General features: G+C 40.5%; 1 protein-coding gene across 1 annotated transcript; it reads right to left on the bottom strand.

Moving 5' to 3' along the window:
* Positions 1–2,111: 2,111 nt before the first annotated feature.
* LOC139547815 (phosphatidylinositol transfer protein alpha isoform-like) lies at positions 2,112–17,984 on the bottom strand. Its single transcript, XM_071356914.1, has 12 exons — positions 17,826–17,984; positions 16,463–16,493; positions 13,195–13,340; positions 11,665–11,756; positions 9,293–9,300; positions 7,863–7,937; positions 7,266–7,349; positions 5,401–5,478; positions 4,718–4,828; positions 4,247–4,369; positions 4,010–4,076; positions 2,112–2,788 (listed from the first exon to the last, which is right to left on the bottom strand). Exons 1-11 carry the CDS (start codon positions 17,840–17,842, stop codon positions 4,029–4,031), a joined length of 813 nt encoding a protein of 270 aa, XP_071213015.1. The 5' UTR covers positions 17,843–17,984; the 3' UTR covers positions 2,112–2,788; positions 4,010–4,028.
* Positions 17,985–19,197: the final 1,213 nt, after the last annotated feature.

Genomic DNA, 19,197 nt, shown 5'->3' with positions numbered 1-19,197 from the left:
GTTGGTAAACTATATAAAAAAACATAAATTATAGGCCGGTGAAAAAACCGACATCATACAAAATAAAATAAAAACATCCCACTCCTTCAATTACATTCATATTTGAGTCACATCCCTACACAGGCTCAGGGGCCTGTGAGGGCGGAACATCCTTTGACACCCAAAAAACATTCTGCTGCACTCACAATAATTCAAATTTTCTCTGATTTCATCTTTGTTTGTGCTGTGTAGTTTATGACCATTGCAATAAATGCTATGAAGCAAGCTTCTTCTATTCTGTGGGCACACAGGAAATCTGAATAAGACCAGCTCTTGTGACTCTCACCAATGCCACCTCGCCCTATGCATCCACGATACTCCTCGTGACTTCAAACGGATCCCCCAGGTAACATTGATCCAAAACTCCTACGATAAACAAATCTAGGGATATCTTTGTTCCAATCACAACTTTACTTATTTTGTTTCCTTTCTTTTTCACGACTGTAGCCCACTCCTTCTCACTCATCTTTACCTGACCCACCATCAGTTTCGAATAGAGCATCCATCTCCGTCATCTTCCCTACAATATATTTACTCAATGAGTGAAGATAAGTGAGGTCAGGTCAGTGCGACCATTCTAGCCAATGAGAGGGCACAACAGGCACAATAACGTTTTTCACTGTCTTTTTACTGTTGTTTTTTATTTCTTTACATAACTATTGTTCCCCTAATACCTATTTTTTACTTAAAAATTGCACTGTTGGTTAGGGCCTGTAAGTAAGCATTTCACTGTTGTATTCGGCGCACGTGACAAATAAACTGGATTTGATTTGAATGCAACATGCAACCACTTATCTCAGTCAATTTTAACAGCCTAAACATTGAAACTTCTATTCGTTCAAATAAGCCTCACGTAATTCAACACTCTCTCATAGACCTCCATCCAAAAAAAGAGATTAACTCAGACAGATTTAGGGCGGAGTAAATCCTCTCGCTTCGCCTCTTCCTCTGACTTCCTCAACTCGGTCAGTGCTCTCATTGCTCTCTGTCACAAGTTACTTTAAAATAAATCACTCCACTCTCCATCTTTCAATTTTAAAAAAACTACAAATTTGAATGTTATCAACATAGGTATATTTTCCCCCTTCAACCTTCAATAGTTGTCCTTGACTTACACAGGATGACAGGATTGAGCCTTCTCATCTGGCAGCCTGCTTCTGTTCAGTCAGTCTAACTGCAGTCTAAATTAATGTCTCTGCTTCTGTTCAGTCAGTCTAACTGCGGTCTAAATTAATGTCTCTGCTTCTGTTCAGTCAGTCTAACTGCAGTCTAAATTAATGTCTCTGCTTCTGTTCAGTCAGTCTAACTGCGGTCTAAATTAATGTCTCTGCTTCTGTTCAGTCAGTCTAACTGCGGTCTAAATTAATGTCTCTGCTTCTGTTTAGTCAGTCTAACTGCGGTCTAAACTAATGTCTCTGCTTCTGTTCAGTCAGTCTAACTGCGGTCTAAACTAATGTCTCTGCTTCTGTTCAGTCAGTCTAACTGCGGTCTAAATTAATGTCTCTGCTTCTGTTCAGTCAGTCTAACTGCGGTCTAAATTAATGTCTCTGCTTCTGTTCAGTCAGTCTAACTGCGGTCTAAATTAATGTCTCTGCTTCTGTTCAGTCAGTCTAACTGCGGTCTAAATTAATGTCTCTGCTTCTGTTCAGTCAGTCTAACTGCGGTCTAAATTAATGTCTCTGCTTCTGTTCAGTCAGTCTAACTGCGGTCTAAATTAATGTCTCTGCTTCTGTTCAGTCAGTCTAACTGCGGTCTAAACTAATGTCTCTGCTTCTGTTCAGTCAGTCTAACTGCGGTCTAAACTAGTGTCTGTAGATCTACATAAACCTTGTGGGAAAATAAGTGGGATGAAAATGTATTAGTTAGGAAACTGCTGATGTAAGTTCCACTTTGAAAAACCATATGAACAATGAGTTAAGAGATTTACTTATCTTGATCTTTTAAACCATTTCTGTGAAATATGGTGAAATTCTTTGACTTAAAAGGATGTGAAGAAAATCAAGCATGTCATAAAAAATGGGAACACAGCTCTTGCACCAATTAAATGAATACAAATCACAGAATGCAAAGAGTATAAATATATTGTTTTTAATATTGAATAATATAGGTCGTATAGAACAACTACATGTCGCTCAATCCGCTAAAGCACAAAAGTGTTACGCAATCCAACAGAGAAAATGACCTGTGAATAAATACAGAAAAATACAGTACAGGATATGTTTTTTAACTCAGATCTCTATTCAAAGAGAGACTAGGTACATTGTTCCATATTTCTTGCCCCAAAAAGCCCAAAGCCATAACACTACAACAGGATTTCAGCCTGCTGATGCAGATTGTCCGGTTGGCCTCGGGTAAGAAACATTTACTGTAACCAAGAGGGGAATACAGAGACGAGAGACAACGTGTTTTGAAAGACAGGAGGAGTAACCAACAAATTCAGCTTTGTCCACAAAACACATGGAGGACTTAAGACAATAGAAAATACTATCATTACAACTAAAACAAAATTCCCATAAAAAAAAAACTTGACAAATGACCTAATTAGTTAGGAATGTGATGGCCCTCTGGGGCTGCTGGGGCCTGTGGACCTCTGGGCTGCTGGGGCCACTCCATGGCTTGCCTGGACAGTATAGGAGGACCTTAGAGGACTGGGACAGAGATGAAGAGAGCCTTGGGTCAAGTCTGCATACAGCCATATAATTCCCAAGGACTGGGGCAGGGCAGAGATGCTGGTGTCTCAGTAACAGATCTGAAAACGTGGAAGGAGAGAAAGATTTGTCAGACTTGATAATAGTCTTCTATCAAATGCAAATCTGTAAGATGGACACGTCTTGTTTCCTTGCGCACAATTATAAGAGGACATATTGCTTGAGGGTATAGAGCAGGGATCATTGACTAGATTCAGGCGCGGGCCAATTTTTTTCTTGAGCAGGTGGTCAGGGGGCAGAAAGAAAAAATAACTGTGTCACAAGCCTGCCGAGAGGCGCCAGCGGTCTAAGGCACTGCAGTGCTTGAAGCGTCACTACAGATCCGGGTTCGATCCCGGGCTGTGTCGCAGCCAGCCAGGACCGGGAGACCCATGAGGCGACGCACAATTGGCCTAGCGTCGTCCGGGTAAGGGGAGGGTTAGGCCGGCCGGGATTTCCTTGTCCCATCGCACTCTAGCTACTCCTGTGGCGGGCCGGGCGCATGCACGCTGACACGGTCGCCAGTTGTACTCCCGTTTCCTCCGACACATTTGTGCGGCCGGCTTCCGGGTTAAGCAAGCAGTGTTTCAAGAAGCAGTGCTGCTTGGCAGGGTCGTGTTTCGGAGGATGCATGGCTCTCGACCTTTGCCTCTTCAGAGTCCATATGGGAGTTACAGTGATGAGACAGGACTGTAACTACCAATTGGATATCATGAAACTGGTAACAAAAAAAAAGTAACAAAAAACAACTGCACCGCAAGAAACGCAAAAATAATATATTTGACTAAAACATAATCATTTCAAACCTTTTGTATACAATCACAGAAAGTACATCTCTCTATTATGTGTGGGAATACTTTGGAACACATTTCCAAAATTAAAAATCACTTGGAGCTGATTTGCTGTTGTTTTTACAGTCTTTTATGTAGAACAATAAAATAAAACATAAAACATTTGAAAACTTTTTTTCTTGCTCAGAAAACTTGGGGGGGCCAAATAAAATCAAACGCGGGCCAAATTTGGGGAACCCTGATATAGAGTATGAGATGGGAGCGTTTACACTATGACACTGATAACACGGTAGCTGAGTCATGTGGGGTAAGGTGCAGGCTCCTCGTTTCATGGGTCTTGTTCAATAGGTACCAAGCGGAAGAAAATGTACTTATACAGGGAGGGACTACATGTACTTGTCCAATAAGAAACGCTCATTGTTTTTTAGGTTGCAAATGGCTTTAAAGCGACCCTGAACACGGCCACTGATGAGCAGACAGAGCGGTACTCACGGGTGACAGCTGCACAGCCTCAGTCCTCTGAAGCAGAACTCCCTTTGACTGGATCCTTCACCCTCATCTGAAAGACACACGCACAAAGACACAAACACGTCAATAAGTAGGATATCTAGGACAACAACAAAGCATTTAGCAAATTTCCGTAAGCTAATGACAAAACTGATAAGACAGTAGTACATCTCATTTGGAGTTAATTAATGCCAAAGACCAAACAAATGTACAGCACATTACCTCATCCAGCTCTTTTTGGGTCTCCTCTTCGATACGTCGAATATCCGCCATTGTCAGTCCGATCCATTTATCAATCAAACAGAACAGCTGTCTGTGAAACTTTGTAAACAATCGCTTCTCTTGCTGGAAATCAAAGGAAGACATTTTTTTAAATAATTACAAGGAACAAATACTATTAATATCAGCATTTCTGATGTGCAACTTGGAGTAACATTTCTATGGCAAATCACTGTCTGGCCACTAGAGGACAGAAAACACTTTGTCTTTACTGTAAACTAGTCTTTAGTCACACCCAAAGAGACCGCACAGCTTCGGATATCTTACTTCTCAGCCAAACGCGTCTACTAGTTTCTTCTTCACGGTTTCAGGGCAGAGTCATTTTTTGCATGTACAGTGGGTGATATGAAGGCACCATAACAGAATATGATGCAAATACTGGAATAATTGACAAGTCTTTTTCTCTTACTGCACCTTCTGAATGAAGTTCTCAATTTTGTTCTGGACCCCCCACCATTTGAAGTTGACTGTGACTAACTTATAGGCACACATGTGAGGAGAGTTTGTGTTGCTGGGAAGCTCTTTCTGCAGAGGTAAAGACAAAAGTTATTACACCCTCAGGCAGAGGCAGAATAGTTCATAACACACATAACAATGGAGCTTCAGAACCAGAATGGATAGCCAGAGCCATACAGTATATTAAGAGTGCCACGTCCAGATTTTAGAACAGACGCGCCTTTATTTTCGAAATTTGGGTGATATAACAATACGAGAGCACCTCCGACAATTCCCTATGAAATGACCCGCTGTAAACAAACAAAACAGATCAGGGAATTTTACTGACGTTTTTACTGATTAGCATTCGGGACAATGTGTATCCAAGTTGGTACTGTGTTGTGGTGTCAACAAATTGTATATCTGCTTTCACTGGACATCTTCATAGGTTTGGAAAACTATCAGAAATAAACAGCACAATGCGGAAGCATCAATTAACACTTAGCAACTACTTTGGAGGTGAAATTGGCTCTCTCGGAATGACAAACACAGCACTGGCCCAACTCGCTAAATATACTGTATGACTCTTGATACAGCTCCTTGTGAAATTAGCTGATGTGAAAAATATGACAACAATGTTGCAATATTGGTTTGGGTAGTACCTTCCAGTTAGGCCCCAGGGGGCCCCTGCCTGTTTTCTCTGACTTGAATATGGCAGGATCTTCTTCTGTCTTATAGTCCTGTGTGGAGCAGAGTGAGCAGATGCGTAAGATGCAAAGATGACAGTGTTTTATTTAATTCTGTTCAGGTAACTGGGTCATATTCATTAGGGCACACCGTTGCAAAACGTCGTAGAACATTTTGTAAATAAAAACCAATTGTTAAGCCTTATTACTACAACAACAAAAATTGTGGCAAAGTTCAAACTTGCCACAAAATGTTGCCAGAAGTTTGCAAATGTTTGCCACTAGTGCTGAATCAGCGGGGAACCTTTGTCAACAATAATATTTTTTGCATATAGTGGCAAACAGTTCGCCAGAGGTTTTTTTCTGGCAAACAATTCGCTCAAGATTGTATTTGAATCTGTGGCAAACACATAGACATTAAGAGAAAACCTGTGGCAACAATTTCTGTTAAACATTGAGTTCCAAGACCAGTAACCGTTGATGACGACCAGTCAGAGGGAGAAGACATTTTTTTGGGAAAATGGATACCAAGCTATCTAGCTACCTACCAAAGTTGTCTGGTGAGTGTCTTAACTTATTAAACTTGCTAATAAACTATAAAATAGTTTAAACTAATTGATGCCTGGTAAGCAATGTCATGTTTTATGGGATAGAGTGAAACACATTTTGTTGCTAGCTAGCTAGATCAGATTCAATCTGTCAGCATCACTGACTGGCTGGCTAGCGATCAATTTTTCACAATTGATGTGATAGCTAGCTAACTTACATTTTTAGGTGAATACGTTTCTGTCTTTTTTAGCTAATACCAATAATATGCATGTCAATATGCTAGTTTCACTGTTCAGTAGCATGTTAGCTACCACAACAGCTAAGGTAGCAACATGAGCTGACTTGACATCAAAGCAAAACTTCACTTTTAGAGATGGATTACTTTAATCTGCTTGAAAATCTATGGCAAGACCTGAAAATGGTTGTCTAGCAATGATAAACAACCAAATTTGGCAGAGCTTGAATCATTTTGAAAATAATAAAAGACGGGAAAATGTTGCACAATCCAGGTGTGGAAAGCTCTTTGAGACTTACCCAGAAAGACACAGCTGTAATCGCAGCCAAATGTGATTCTAACATGTATTGAATACTTTTATAATCAAGATATACAATATTAGGGCTGAATTTTTCATTATTATTATTATTTCTTTTTTTTACAAATGTTAGAATTCTTTTCCCACTTTGACATTACAGAGTATTTTGTGTAGATCGTTGACAAAAATGACAAATGCATTTTAATCCCACTTTAACAACAAAATGTGGAAAAAGTCAAGCGGTGTGAAAACTTTCTGAAGGCACATTTAGTTCTCTGTGAGAAGCAAGTTCATTTTAATGTGTATGTGATTTGGTTTATGTAGATACAACATTTCAATGTTGTTAATACACAAAGTAATCAAAAACCTAATCAAATTTGCATATTCATAATCAGTTTGAAGCAAATTTGCAGCAAATAGTAGAAAGTTCACAACAAGTTTCCCAGAATTGTTTGCCAGAAGTTCACAAGTCGCCTCAAAATTTGTCGCAACAGTTGGCCACAAAAGTCATTTCATTTGAAAATATGAGCTGGCCGCAAATTTGCTGTTAGCCAGAAGCCTGCTTTCTCGGTAAAGGAATTTCTATTGGACTAGTTCAGGTAGTCCCTCCCTGTTTCAGTCGCTTTTTTTCTCTCCATTTACTGCCTTAAGAGTACAACCCTGAATCGTCTGGGTTTAGAAAAGTAAGAGGGTTTAAAGCATGTTTATTACTAATAATAAGTTGTTAGTACATTCTCACGGATTCACCACTGCTCTCACCTTGGCATCCACTTGGGTTTTGTCAGCGATGTCAATGTAGACTACTTCAGTCTTCTTCCATTGGTCTGGGTCTAGTCCATGTACCTATGCAGAGAATCATTTATAGTAAGTTACCAACTTCAAGAGCTAAGAATGCCTCACTAGTAGTCACTACATAGACCAGGTATAACATGCAGGGTTGTGGCCAATTTAAATCCACTCGTTTCAGGAAATAAACTGAAATTGCAATTCTAAATCCAATTTCAAGGGAAATTGAATTGAAATAGAATTGACCCCAACCCTGATAACATAGCACTTTGATACATTGTGTAAATGTTGATTCAGTGTCATACCCAACAAAGCAGGTCTGAGAACGAGAAAAAAAATGCACACGAGAATGGTTTCTGTATCCTTTCACAAAGTGAGTGGATGGACACAAATGACGTCAGTGGAATTAAGTGTCTGACATGACGTCAATGGAACAGTCAGACAGATACAGTAAAAGGGGAAACGGTCAAATTAAAGGACTAGTGATGTCTGCTAACTGAATCAGATGTGCTGGAGGTCCATGGCTGACATGGTATACATTCAAACTCATGACATTAGCTGCTCACTCACATTCTCCTGAACCCCCATGTCAGGCTTGTGCCACGTCTCAATTTTAATCAGAAAATTGTCCTTCATGTATTCATTCTGTGGGAGGAAGGAAGAGCAATAAATAAGAACACGATTAGTCTCAAGTGACCAACACATACTGGGTTCAAACACTATTTGAAATCATGTGAAATACTTGATCTGTGCTCAATTGAGCACGCCTGGTTTAATCAATCAATAGAATAGTCCCTAACCTGTAAGCCCCATCCATCTGGTAATCTATGTAGGCTAAAGCAAACGTTCAAAAGATTTCAAACCCAGGTCTAAAACTGAGTCTGTAATATATGGACTGTTAGTGATTACAACTTAAGGGATACATTAGCTAAGAGCAGTGGTACAAGTAACAACAGCTGAAAGAGTCACATAAGCACACGCATGTGCACACACATCAGTGGTGGAAAAAGTACCCAATTGTCATACTTAAGTAAAAGTAAAGATACCTTAATAGAAAATGACTCAAATAAAAGTGAGTCACTCACTAAAATACAACTTGAGTAAAAGTCTACTTGGTTTTAAATATACTTAAGTATCAAAAGTAAATGTAATCGCTAAAACATACTTAATTATCAAAGGTAAAAGTATAAATCAAATTCCTTATAAACCAGGCTGCAGCATTTTCTTGTTTTCTTTCTTTTTATATTTACTGATAGCCAGGGCTCACTCCAACACATACATCATTTACAAACAAAGTATGTGTGTTTAGTGAGTCTGCCAGATCAGAGGCGGTAGGGATGACCAGTTATCTTGATAAGTGCATGAATTGGACCATTTTCCTGTCCTGCTAAGCATTCAAAATGTAACGAGTACTTTTGGGTGTCAAGGAAAATGTATGGAGTAAAAAGTACATTATTTTATTTAGGAATGCAGTGAAGTAAAAGTTGTCAAAAATATAAATAGTAAAGTACAGACACCCCAAAAAACGACTAAAGTAGTACTTAAAAGTATTTTTACTTAATACTTAACACCACTGACACACACGGACGCTGGCAAAACCAGTGTCAGTCTTTCTTTTCTTTAATTATTTAACTAGGCAAGTCAGTTCAGAACAAATTCTTATTTACAATGACAGCCTACACCACCCAAACCTGGACGACGCTGGGCCAATTGTGCGCCGCCCTATGGGACTCCCAATCACGGCCGGTTGTGATACAGCCTGGATTCAAACCGGGATGTCTGTAGTGTCTGTAGTGACGCCTCAAGCACTGAGATGCAGTGCCTTAGACCGCTGCGCCACTCGGGAGCCCCAAGTGTTAAGTCAGCCCCATCCGCTTCTCTTCTTTCCTTTTGACAGGCAAGGTTACCAGCTCCTCTTTCACCATGTTTACAGCTGAATAGTGTGCAAGTAAACAGCAACATACTGTATGTGTAAATGTATAGAAGAAAGCAATACTTACTGTAATAACTGCAATAGGGGAAGAGATGGACATGAGGAGACAGAGTAAACAATGTTTAGGCGAACAGATGTTTTCAAAATAATATCTCAATAGTTGCACATTTGTTTGAAATTGGCTAACTCCTTGCAAACCGAACTGATAAGATGTATGTATGTATATATATATACACATATATGTATATACACACACATATATATATATATATATACACACATACATATATATACACACATATATATATATATATATATATATATATATATATATATATATATATATATATATATATATATATATATATATATATATATATATATATATATATATATATATATATATATATATATATATATATATATATATACACACACACACACACACACACATATATATATATATATATATATACACATACACACACGCACACACACACACACACACAGTGCCTTCAGAAAGTATTCAGACCCCTTGACTTTTTCCACATTTTGTTACGTTACAGCCTTCATCTAAAATTGATTAAATTGTTTTTTCCCCCCTCAATCTACACACAATACCCCATTATGGCAAAGCAAAAACAGATTTTTATACATTTTTACAAATTAATAACATTTAAAATGGAAATATCACATTTTACATAAGTATTCAGACCCTTTACTCAGTACTTTGTTGAAGCACCTTAGGCAGCAATTACAGCCTCGAGTCTTCTTGGGTATGACGCTACAAGCTTGGCACACCTGTAATTGGGGAGTTTCTCCCATTCTTCTCTGCAGATCCTCTCAAGTTCTGTCAGGTTGGATGGAGAGCGTTGCTGCACAGCTATTTTCAAGTCTCTCCAGAGATGTTAGATCGGGTTCAAGTCTGGGCTCTGGCTGGGCCACTCAAGGACATTCCGAGACGTGTCCCGAAGCCACTCCTGCATTGTTTTGGCTGTGTGCTTAGGGTTGTTGTCCTGTTGGAAGGTGACCCTTCGCCCCAGTCTGTGGTCCTAAGCACTCTGGAGCAGGTTCTCATCAAGGATCTCTCTGTACTTTGCTCCATTCATCTTTTCCTCGATCCTTACTAGTCTCCCAGTCCCTGCCGCTGAAAAACATCCCCACAGCATGATGCTGCCACCACGCTTTACCGTAGGGATAGTGCCAGGTTTACTCTAGACGTGACGCTTGGCATTCAGGCCAAAAAGTTAAATCTTGGTTTCATCAGACCAGAGAATCTTGTATCTCATGGTCTGAGGGTCATTTAGGTGTCTTTTGCCAAACTCCCAAGTGAGCTGTCATGTGGCTTTTACTGAGGAGTGGCTTCTGTCTGGCCACTCTACCATAAAAGGCCTAATTGGTGGAGTACTGCAGAGATGGTTGTCCTTCTGGAAGGTTCTCCCATCGCCACAGAGGAACTCTAGAGCTCTGTCAGAGTGACCATTGGGTTCTTGCTCACCTCCCTGACCAAGGCCCTTTTCCCCCAATTGCTCAGTTTGGCCGGGCGGCCAGCTCTAGGAAGAGTCTTGATGTTTCCAAACATCTTCCATTGAAGAAGGCCACTGTGTTCTTGGGGACCTTCAAACGCTGCAGAATTTGTTTTGGTACCCTTCCCCAGATCTGTGCTTTGACACAATCCTGTCTCGGAGCTCCACGGACAATTCCTTCGACCTCATAGCTTGGTTTTTACTCTGACATGCACTGTCAACTGTGAGACCTTATATAGACAGGTGTGTGCCTTTCCAAATCATGTCTTATCAATTGAATTTACAGGTGTTCTCCAATCAAGTTGTAGAAACATCTCAAGGATGATCAATGGAAACAGGATGCACCTGAGCTCAATTTCAGCTCTCATAGCAAAAGGTCTGAATACTGATGTAAATAAGGTGGGGGTTTTTACATTTAACATTTACATTTAAGTCATTTAGCAGAGCGACTTATCCAGAGCGACTTACAAATTGGAAAGTTCATACATTCATCCTGGTCCCCCCGTGGGGAATGAACCCACAACCCTGGCGTTGCAAGCGCCATGCTCTACCAACTGAGCCACACGGGACCTTTTATTTTATACATTTGCTAAAATGTCTAAAAACCTGTTTTTGTTTTGTGATTATAGGGTACTGTGTGTAAGTTGATGAGGAAAAAAAATGAATTTAATCAATTATAGAGTAAGGCTGTAACGTAACAAAATGTGGAAAAAGTCAAGGGTCTGAATACTTTCCGAAGGCACTGTACACTATTAATACCCTGGCTATTAATGTCTGGCTATAGGTTCAGACATGACAAAGATTCCAATAGCATGTCCTCACAGTGCTGGCTGCTAGCATGTATGCCCGAGTTAATTATTCAACATCTTCTGTCTCTACAGAAGGGGTAGGTAACAAAGGGCAGGGGACTCACCCGTCCGACAGTAGGGGTAAGCATTCCAGGCCTTCTCGTGGATGTTAAGAGCTGTTGATGGTGCCAGAATGCGCACATAGTTTGGCACTTTACTGCAGAGAGAAAGGAAGATATTATTATGGGGTCGATCCATATGAATTCAACCACTTTTTGACCACATCCACCGCACCCAAATGAACACACCCATTTGAACAAAACTCTCCACATGCTTGCCCATGGTAGAAGTGGTGAGAAAGTGATTTATTGGCCCTAAATGCCAAAACATTCAGGAGATAGAGGTGCTCAAAGTTCACCCTATTTGTCTAGCCCACCCTACCATGAGAGATCTGTATCTTCAGCACTGAAAAAGATAAACAGTTGAATTTGATGTACACTGAACAAAAATATAAAACGCAACATGTAAGGTGTTGGTCCCAGAAATGTTCCATAAGCTCAAAAATCTTATTTCTCTGAAAATGTGTTAATCTCCCTGTTAGCGAGCATTTCTCCTTTGCCAAGATTTTAAAATATATATATATTTAACCTTTATGTAACTAGGCAAGTCAGTTAAGAACAAATTCTTATTTACAATGATGGCCTACCGGCGAACAGTGGGTTAACTGCCTTGTTCAGGGGCAGAATGACAGATTTTTACCTTGTCAGCTCGGGGATTCGATCCAGCAACCTTTCGGTTACTGGCCCAACGCTCTAACCACTAGGCTCCATCCACCTGACAGGTGTGGCATATCAAGAAGCTGATTAAACAGCATGATCATTACACAGGTGCACCTTGTGCTGGGGACAATAAAAGGCCACTTTATAATGTGCAGTTTTGTCACACAACACAATGCCGACAGATGTCAAGTTTTGAGGGATCATGCAATTGACACGCTGACTGCAGGAATATCAGCCAGAGCTGTTGCCAGCTAATTAACTATTAATTTCTCTACCATAAGCTACCTCCAACGTCGTTTTAGAGAATTTGGCAGTACGTCCAACAGGCCACACAACCGCAGACCATATGTAACCACAGCAGCCCAGGACCTCCACATCCGGCTTCTTCACCTGTGGGATCATCTGAGGGTAGGTGGGGGAAACTCATTCTGATTGGCTGGGCCTGGTTCCGCAGTGGGAGCCCATGGCTGCACCCCTGCCCAGGCATGTGAAATCCATAGATTAGGGCCTAATGAATTAATTTAAATTTACACATTTCCTTATATGAACTATAACTCAGTAAAATCTTTGAAATTGTTGCATGTTGCATTTATATTTTTGTTCAGTATAATTTGAAAGCTTTTTTTGTTTTTTAAAGATGTTTTTTATGTACTGTATAAAGGGGCAATCTGCAATTGAAATAAAATGACCACCCCACCAATTTTTCGGGAAACAACTATGGGATGGAGCTGGAGAGATGTAACCACTCTCAAATTCATAGTTTTAACCATGTGGGTGGTGTGGGTGGGTGGTTGGGAGTAGGTGGGTAGATGGAACAATGGGTGAATAGATGGATGAATGGGTGGGTAGATGGATGAATGGATGGACCAATCGTACCTGTGCAGGTGATATATCTTGTGGGTGTACTGGCCCTTCTCTCCATCCTTCTCATAGGGTTCATTCTTCAGCACCTCCACCCCTTCTCCTCCACCCGTCTCATTCTTACTGGTCTCAGCCACAGAGTACAGCTGCCCCACTTGGTACTGTGGAGAGGAAGACAGAGGAGTGAGCTACAGTTACACAGACTAAATAATCCCCATTGTTCACCAGTTGCATTAACAGACAGCTGCAACCACTTCAGTGGGCACAAATGTGAGGGAAATGAATTCAGGAACAAGGGGGATTGTATTAACTCAGTTTCCCACATTCACATTCCTGACAATTCACTTCTCAGAGCACCTGGACAGGGACAGTTTTCTGTTTCCACCGCCGGATGTTCGTTGAGCATTTAGCCCAGACAGACACTGACTTCAGCATAACATTTTAACAGCATAATAGGACTATCAGCAAGCATAAGGAACATCCTGTAATAGCCTTCTGTGGCAGGTTTTTTTCCCCAGATGACAGTCCCTCTGCCAACAATTCCCTCATTGGCTGCTCGCCAGTGATGTGAGGATGTTGAGCTCTGTCGAAGACATTTGGCAGGTAGATTACAGTCTCCAACTCCGCTGTCCTAGCCTAGGCAGCACACCCCATCCATCCACCAGCACAGGCCTTGAGTCACTCAGCAGCAGTCGATGACGTGGAATGAGACCATTGGTTGCTGTGTGCGGCGTGACTACAATAAAGTTGTGCTGGAACGTGGCCACTGTGTGTCAGGGAGCTAGTGACTCACAGGGAACTGGTGACTCACTTGCTACACGTTAACACTACTCAGCAACCAACAGCAAACGGACAATTAAATCACAGACTAGCCTTCCAATTACAGGGCATTAGTGCGCCCGTGGTGGCGTTTTAAGTGCAGTGTGTATGGTTGGTAGTTCGTACCGGGCTGATTTGATGAAATGCTTTCAACAGGGGAAACAGCTCTGTTTGGAGGAGGGGGGGGGGTAAAATCACATCCTCTACCAAATACAGTTATTTTGGTGGCTCCATCTCATGCGCGAGTGGGTGGTTAGGAATGTGACAACACGTGTAAAACCAGTGTTTCATCTATTGTCCCCCTAAGTGTGTGTGACTCATCTGGCCATCTTCCTCAGGCTGGCCAAGGAAGTTTTAAAGATATGGCCTATTTTATACAGAGAAATTGGCATAGTAGGCAATGTAACCAATCACAGCCCTCCTTTAACTTGTATCATTACACATCCTGCAAATCATCAGTCCAACCATTTTGAATCAATTTTTATAGGTAAAAGCAGCAGAGACCCCACTCTGGAACTTTGATATGCATCTAGAATATATTGAAATATATTTTAAAAATGTGCCAAATCCATAAAGGTTTATTTTCAATAATCATGTTTAGATTCTTCAATATTCCTACTTAATATTCCTACATTTATGAAAGAAATCTGTTATTTAAATCAAAATACTATTCATATTACAAAGCAAGCGGTAAAGCTTCATATGACACCAACTTTTGTTTTGTAGCACCTACAGATGAAACATTATGGAGTCTTAAAGGAGGCCTGGGTAAGGCCAAAATATCACAAATATTCCAACTTCAATGAATTATGCATAAAGATACAATTGTCAAATACATGTCAACAATCCTTCCTCCAAAAGGACCCTTCTACGGATAAAATTGTGAAAATCCCCAAAACATGGCATTTTTCTGTTCTAATTTCACGAGGAATCACCCGTATGTAAGGTTATGAATGGAATATAGAGTTATGATCCTTAATACGTGATCTTAAATGGGGGGAAATGAGGTAGATACCTCGTGAAGAAACTGCTCTCTATGTATCCCCTCTCGATTGCACATTCTTCTGTCTCTTACGTAGCAGGGGTAAAACAAACAGACTGGACAAGTAGCCGTGCAATGGATTACGCCCATTGCAGTTAATTATCACGTTTTCTGTAGAACATTGGTATTTTAGAAACTACAACTCCCTATTACGTCGCACAGTTCGGGCATGATCTGATTTATCTCCAGAGAAACTGCAGCGCTCTGTGCGCATTGAGCTCACAGAAAAAAAAACAGAATGAAATGGAATTCAAATAATTGAACTGACGTCAGTCAATTAGTTGTTTAAAAACCAAAAAAGAACCAACATTTCAGTTAATCGAAAGTTTAGTATTCCTTGCTGTCATACCTGCTTACAGGGTTAAGGAAATCAAAGTCATTTTGTAATTTGGGTGAACTATCCCTTTAACAAGTTCGTCAAACTTTTTTCACCTAATAGCAGGAACAGCACCATCTAGTGGTAGGATGGGCCATAAACCTAACAACTTAAATGACAAATTTCTCTGAACAGGGGGGAAAAAACCATCAACAAATTCACTGAGAATAGATTACATAGGATGAAGAAACATTACTCAGAGCTGCAGCTCCATACTACTTGTCAGACATTGAGAACTGATACTGGGTTGGGATTGGTGTGGGTTCTGTGGGTGGCTGTTAACCATTTCTCTGGATTCCTCATGGTTTGCTCATTGTTAGAAAAACGTTTGGCCCAAATCGGATGTCAGGTACTATATTTATTGAATATTATATAAATCCTATAAATTAAATTGGCCAATTTGCGGGCAATCAATTCACTTAATTTCTCAGAGATTACACAATATTTCAACAAAATAATGTTGCAGGACTGCTAATCCTATCTGTTTCTAATTACAGAAATGATTTCAGAACAATCGGAGATGGTGGGTGTTCTGGCTTGCTGAAATGACATGGAACGACCCACAACTAATGACTTCAATTGCAAAGCTTCAGTCAGAATACGGTGCTCTGTTATAATTAACATGGCTAATAGTTTCTGACAATGTCTGACCTGAATGTGTGTGGCTGGCTAACCACTGCAACCAATATGCTGCCAATGTAAACATAATGGAAACCATGCCAACTGCCTGCACACACACGCCACACACACACACGCCCCACACACACACACATCATCATAAAAAGGCGTATACAAACAACAACTTCAAGGATAGAGGAACTTAATGCAGACAAACTGCTTGACATACAGACTGCCCTGATTCGTCAAGAGCATAGGCATGCTAGGTAACGGGTTAGCCCCATGAATGTTCCACTGGTGTATCCGGCACATTTATAGGGCTAGCTAATGGGTGAGCTCAATTTGACGGTCGCATCAGAAAATGAGAATGTAGCTTAACCAGCTTGATTTGTGACATGAAGCAAGAATGACACTCAGTCAGTACTTACTTCTTCCACAGATATGGGGAGGACGACTCGACTAGAAGAGAGAGAGAGAGCGCAACATCACTTTACAACACATTTAAACACCAACTACACCTGCAGCTCATGACTAATGTTATTGCTCATTTAACTTATCACTTGATTTATTAGTTTGCCTGACAATTCTCTGATATTAACTTCTAATAGTAGGCTAATCAAAACACGTTTAGCCTAATAGAGCTGGGACGATAAACCAAAAATGAATCGACACTGACCATACATATCACTTATCGCAGGCATTTTGCTGATATCATTCATTACAATAAGTAGCCTGTACTGGAGAACTGTGAAGTTTGAAATGAAATAAGTTTGCTAATATGGGTGACTGTTAATGGGACAATAGATGGCTACAACCATCAAACTAGTAGCAGTACTTTAAAGGATCATAAAATGTGGTGCACATTAATGTTCTATTTTTCATTATTGCATCAAGACAGGCAATTTATGGCGTTATGGACTTTTGACCATATTGGCCAGCTCTACCTACTAACTATGAACATTGCAACATGCTACAGATGCTAGCTGTGATATTGTCATGGAGGAAATTGAAGCCAGGTGTAGATCTCTACTGTCAGAAAACAATTAGGTTTCTACCTATCCTCTGGCAGTATACAATGGGCAATAATCACCACTTGTTCCCAGTCTAAGAACCCCTGAATATTTCATTATAACATATCTGGGTGTAATGGGAGCCCAGACAGGCACCATACTAATTATACAGTATTGTTACAGGCAGGTTTGGGGCATCAGGATGACATGTTGACATGGCAGTTGTTGACTCTAGTAACCAATGAGTTAGATGGCATGGCATGCAAGTGTATACTTGGCATACGAGTGTATAAAGGCACACCCTTGTATGTGTTTTAGTAGGCCTGATGATGCATGGGATGATTATAATTCAAGTTATAGTTACAATGTTAAAGTGGCACTTTGTCAGTTAAGATCATTAAATAATGTTGGTAAAATGACAATACATTTCCATTTTGGCCAATGTGTTAATGATTATTTTACTTGATGCATTCATTCAATAAGTATGTCCATACAGAAAGGACACATGCAACAAGCAGTCAATAGCCCTCTCCATTGACAAACTTGACAATTTACGCAATGATAAAACAGATAAAACCAGCTTGTACATGTGTTTTTCGAATTCCCAAATAGTAAGTAGGCAATACTAGACTAACAGAGGAAAACACTGTAAACGATTAGAGCAGGATAATTGTCACGCAAGGAATTTTGCCAATGTTTGCCTGTGTATGACAGCGCATCCATCGTTCTCCTGCGTAACACGTTGACTAAACAGCATATATTTCCAAACATTTGTACTTACAATTCTTTAATGAGCATTTTTGCAGTGTTGTCCGTGTATATGCAGCCTTCAGATTCCTAGTTTACTGGTATAAACTCAAAATCGGCCCCTGTATGTTTGACCCGCTGCGCCCCACGGTCTCCGCGGTTTTGCGCTCCTATTTTTCTTTAATTCACTTCCTGACAGACGCCGAAAGGGGCGCGGCGTCCTGGTGGCGACCACACCTCCAGTCGGTATCCCAGTAACCATCCTTATTCTAAACAAAACATACAAACCTGATACATACACACTATTTGTTGTCCATTGTTTGCGCTGATCACACACACATTCTTATTTCTAATGACAGAGGTGAGATAATTTTTTCTTATGCCTGGCCTGTACCACATGCCACAGAGAGGCATGTACTGTAGATAGCCTACTTATGAAAAACGGAATGCTCTTCAACTGAAATCTACCTAGGTCAAATGTTGTTATTTTTTAAAAGTAAAGTGCATTGGTTTGTAAGTTGTTTCACCTGTCACAGTGGTTCAGTTTCACTGAGATCCAATGTTATTCCAGTTCTCCTGGTTTCACTCCTCATTCAGGCTTATTGGCTGTGACAGTTGGTGGAGGGTGAACCCAGTAACACCCTGTGTTTTCTTGTGTTGGTCTGTTGGAACAGGTTAGTAGCAAACCCAGCAAGTCAAACTAGTGGCTCAGCCTTCAATAAGCTTGAGCAAGACTAGAGCAACACAAAGAATCCATCCATTCCAGACCTACCTCATTCCACTATCAAGGTCAGGTCAGGAGAAACATGAAACTGTGGATGCTACTATTGTCAACCACCTATGCTAACTTCATCTCGCTGTAAGTCAGAGGGGGCTGGTGGGAGGAGCTATAGGAGGACGGGCTCATTGTAATGACTGGGATGGAATTCAACACATCAAACATATGGAAACCTAATTTGACTCCATTTGACTCCATTCCATTTATCCCTTTTCAACAATTCCAATGAGCCTGTCTTCCTATAGCTCCTCCCACCAGTCTTCACTGCTGTACTTGTGTAAAACACTCCCATTACCGTCATGATTTTAGGTGAGATTTGAAAACATGCATTGTTACAGAATTATGCTTTTCACGTGAAAGTTCATGTTTACTTGAATTACCCCACAGCAATTAACCCCCAGGGATCAAGCAATTATCAAAAATGCCTAAATGTTTTTTGGGGATCGCGTTGTTCTTGTTTTAGGTATCACTTCAAGTGTTCTGCACCAGAAACATCCCGTTCTCACTCCAACTCTCTTAGTAGGTGGGTTAACGGCACCCACGACTAAATCCTTTGAATTGAGCAACTTAGATCGGGTGTAGTATTAAACTGTAATATCCTGTCCTCTGGTGGAGATTCAGCAGCATT

The sequence above is a fragment of the Salvelinus alpinus genome, chromosome 21 (genome assembly GCF_045679555.1).
Source record: "Salvelinus alpinus chromosome 21, SLU_Salpinus.1, whole genome shotgun sequence".
In the NCBI taxonomy this organism is placed as follows: domain Eukaryota; kingdom Metazoa; phylum Chordata; class Actinopteri; order Salmoniformes; family Salmonidae; genus Salvelinus; species Salvelinus alpinus.
Note: the sequence above shows the minus strand (reverse complement) of the source record. Positions and strands in the feature narration are given on the sequence as shown.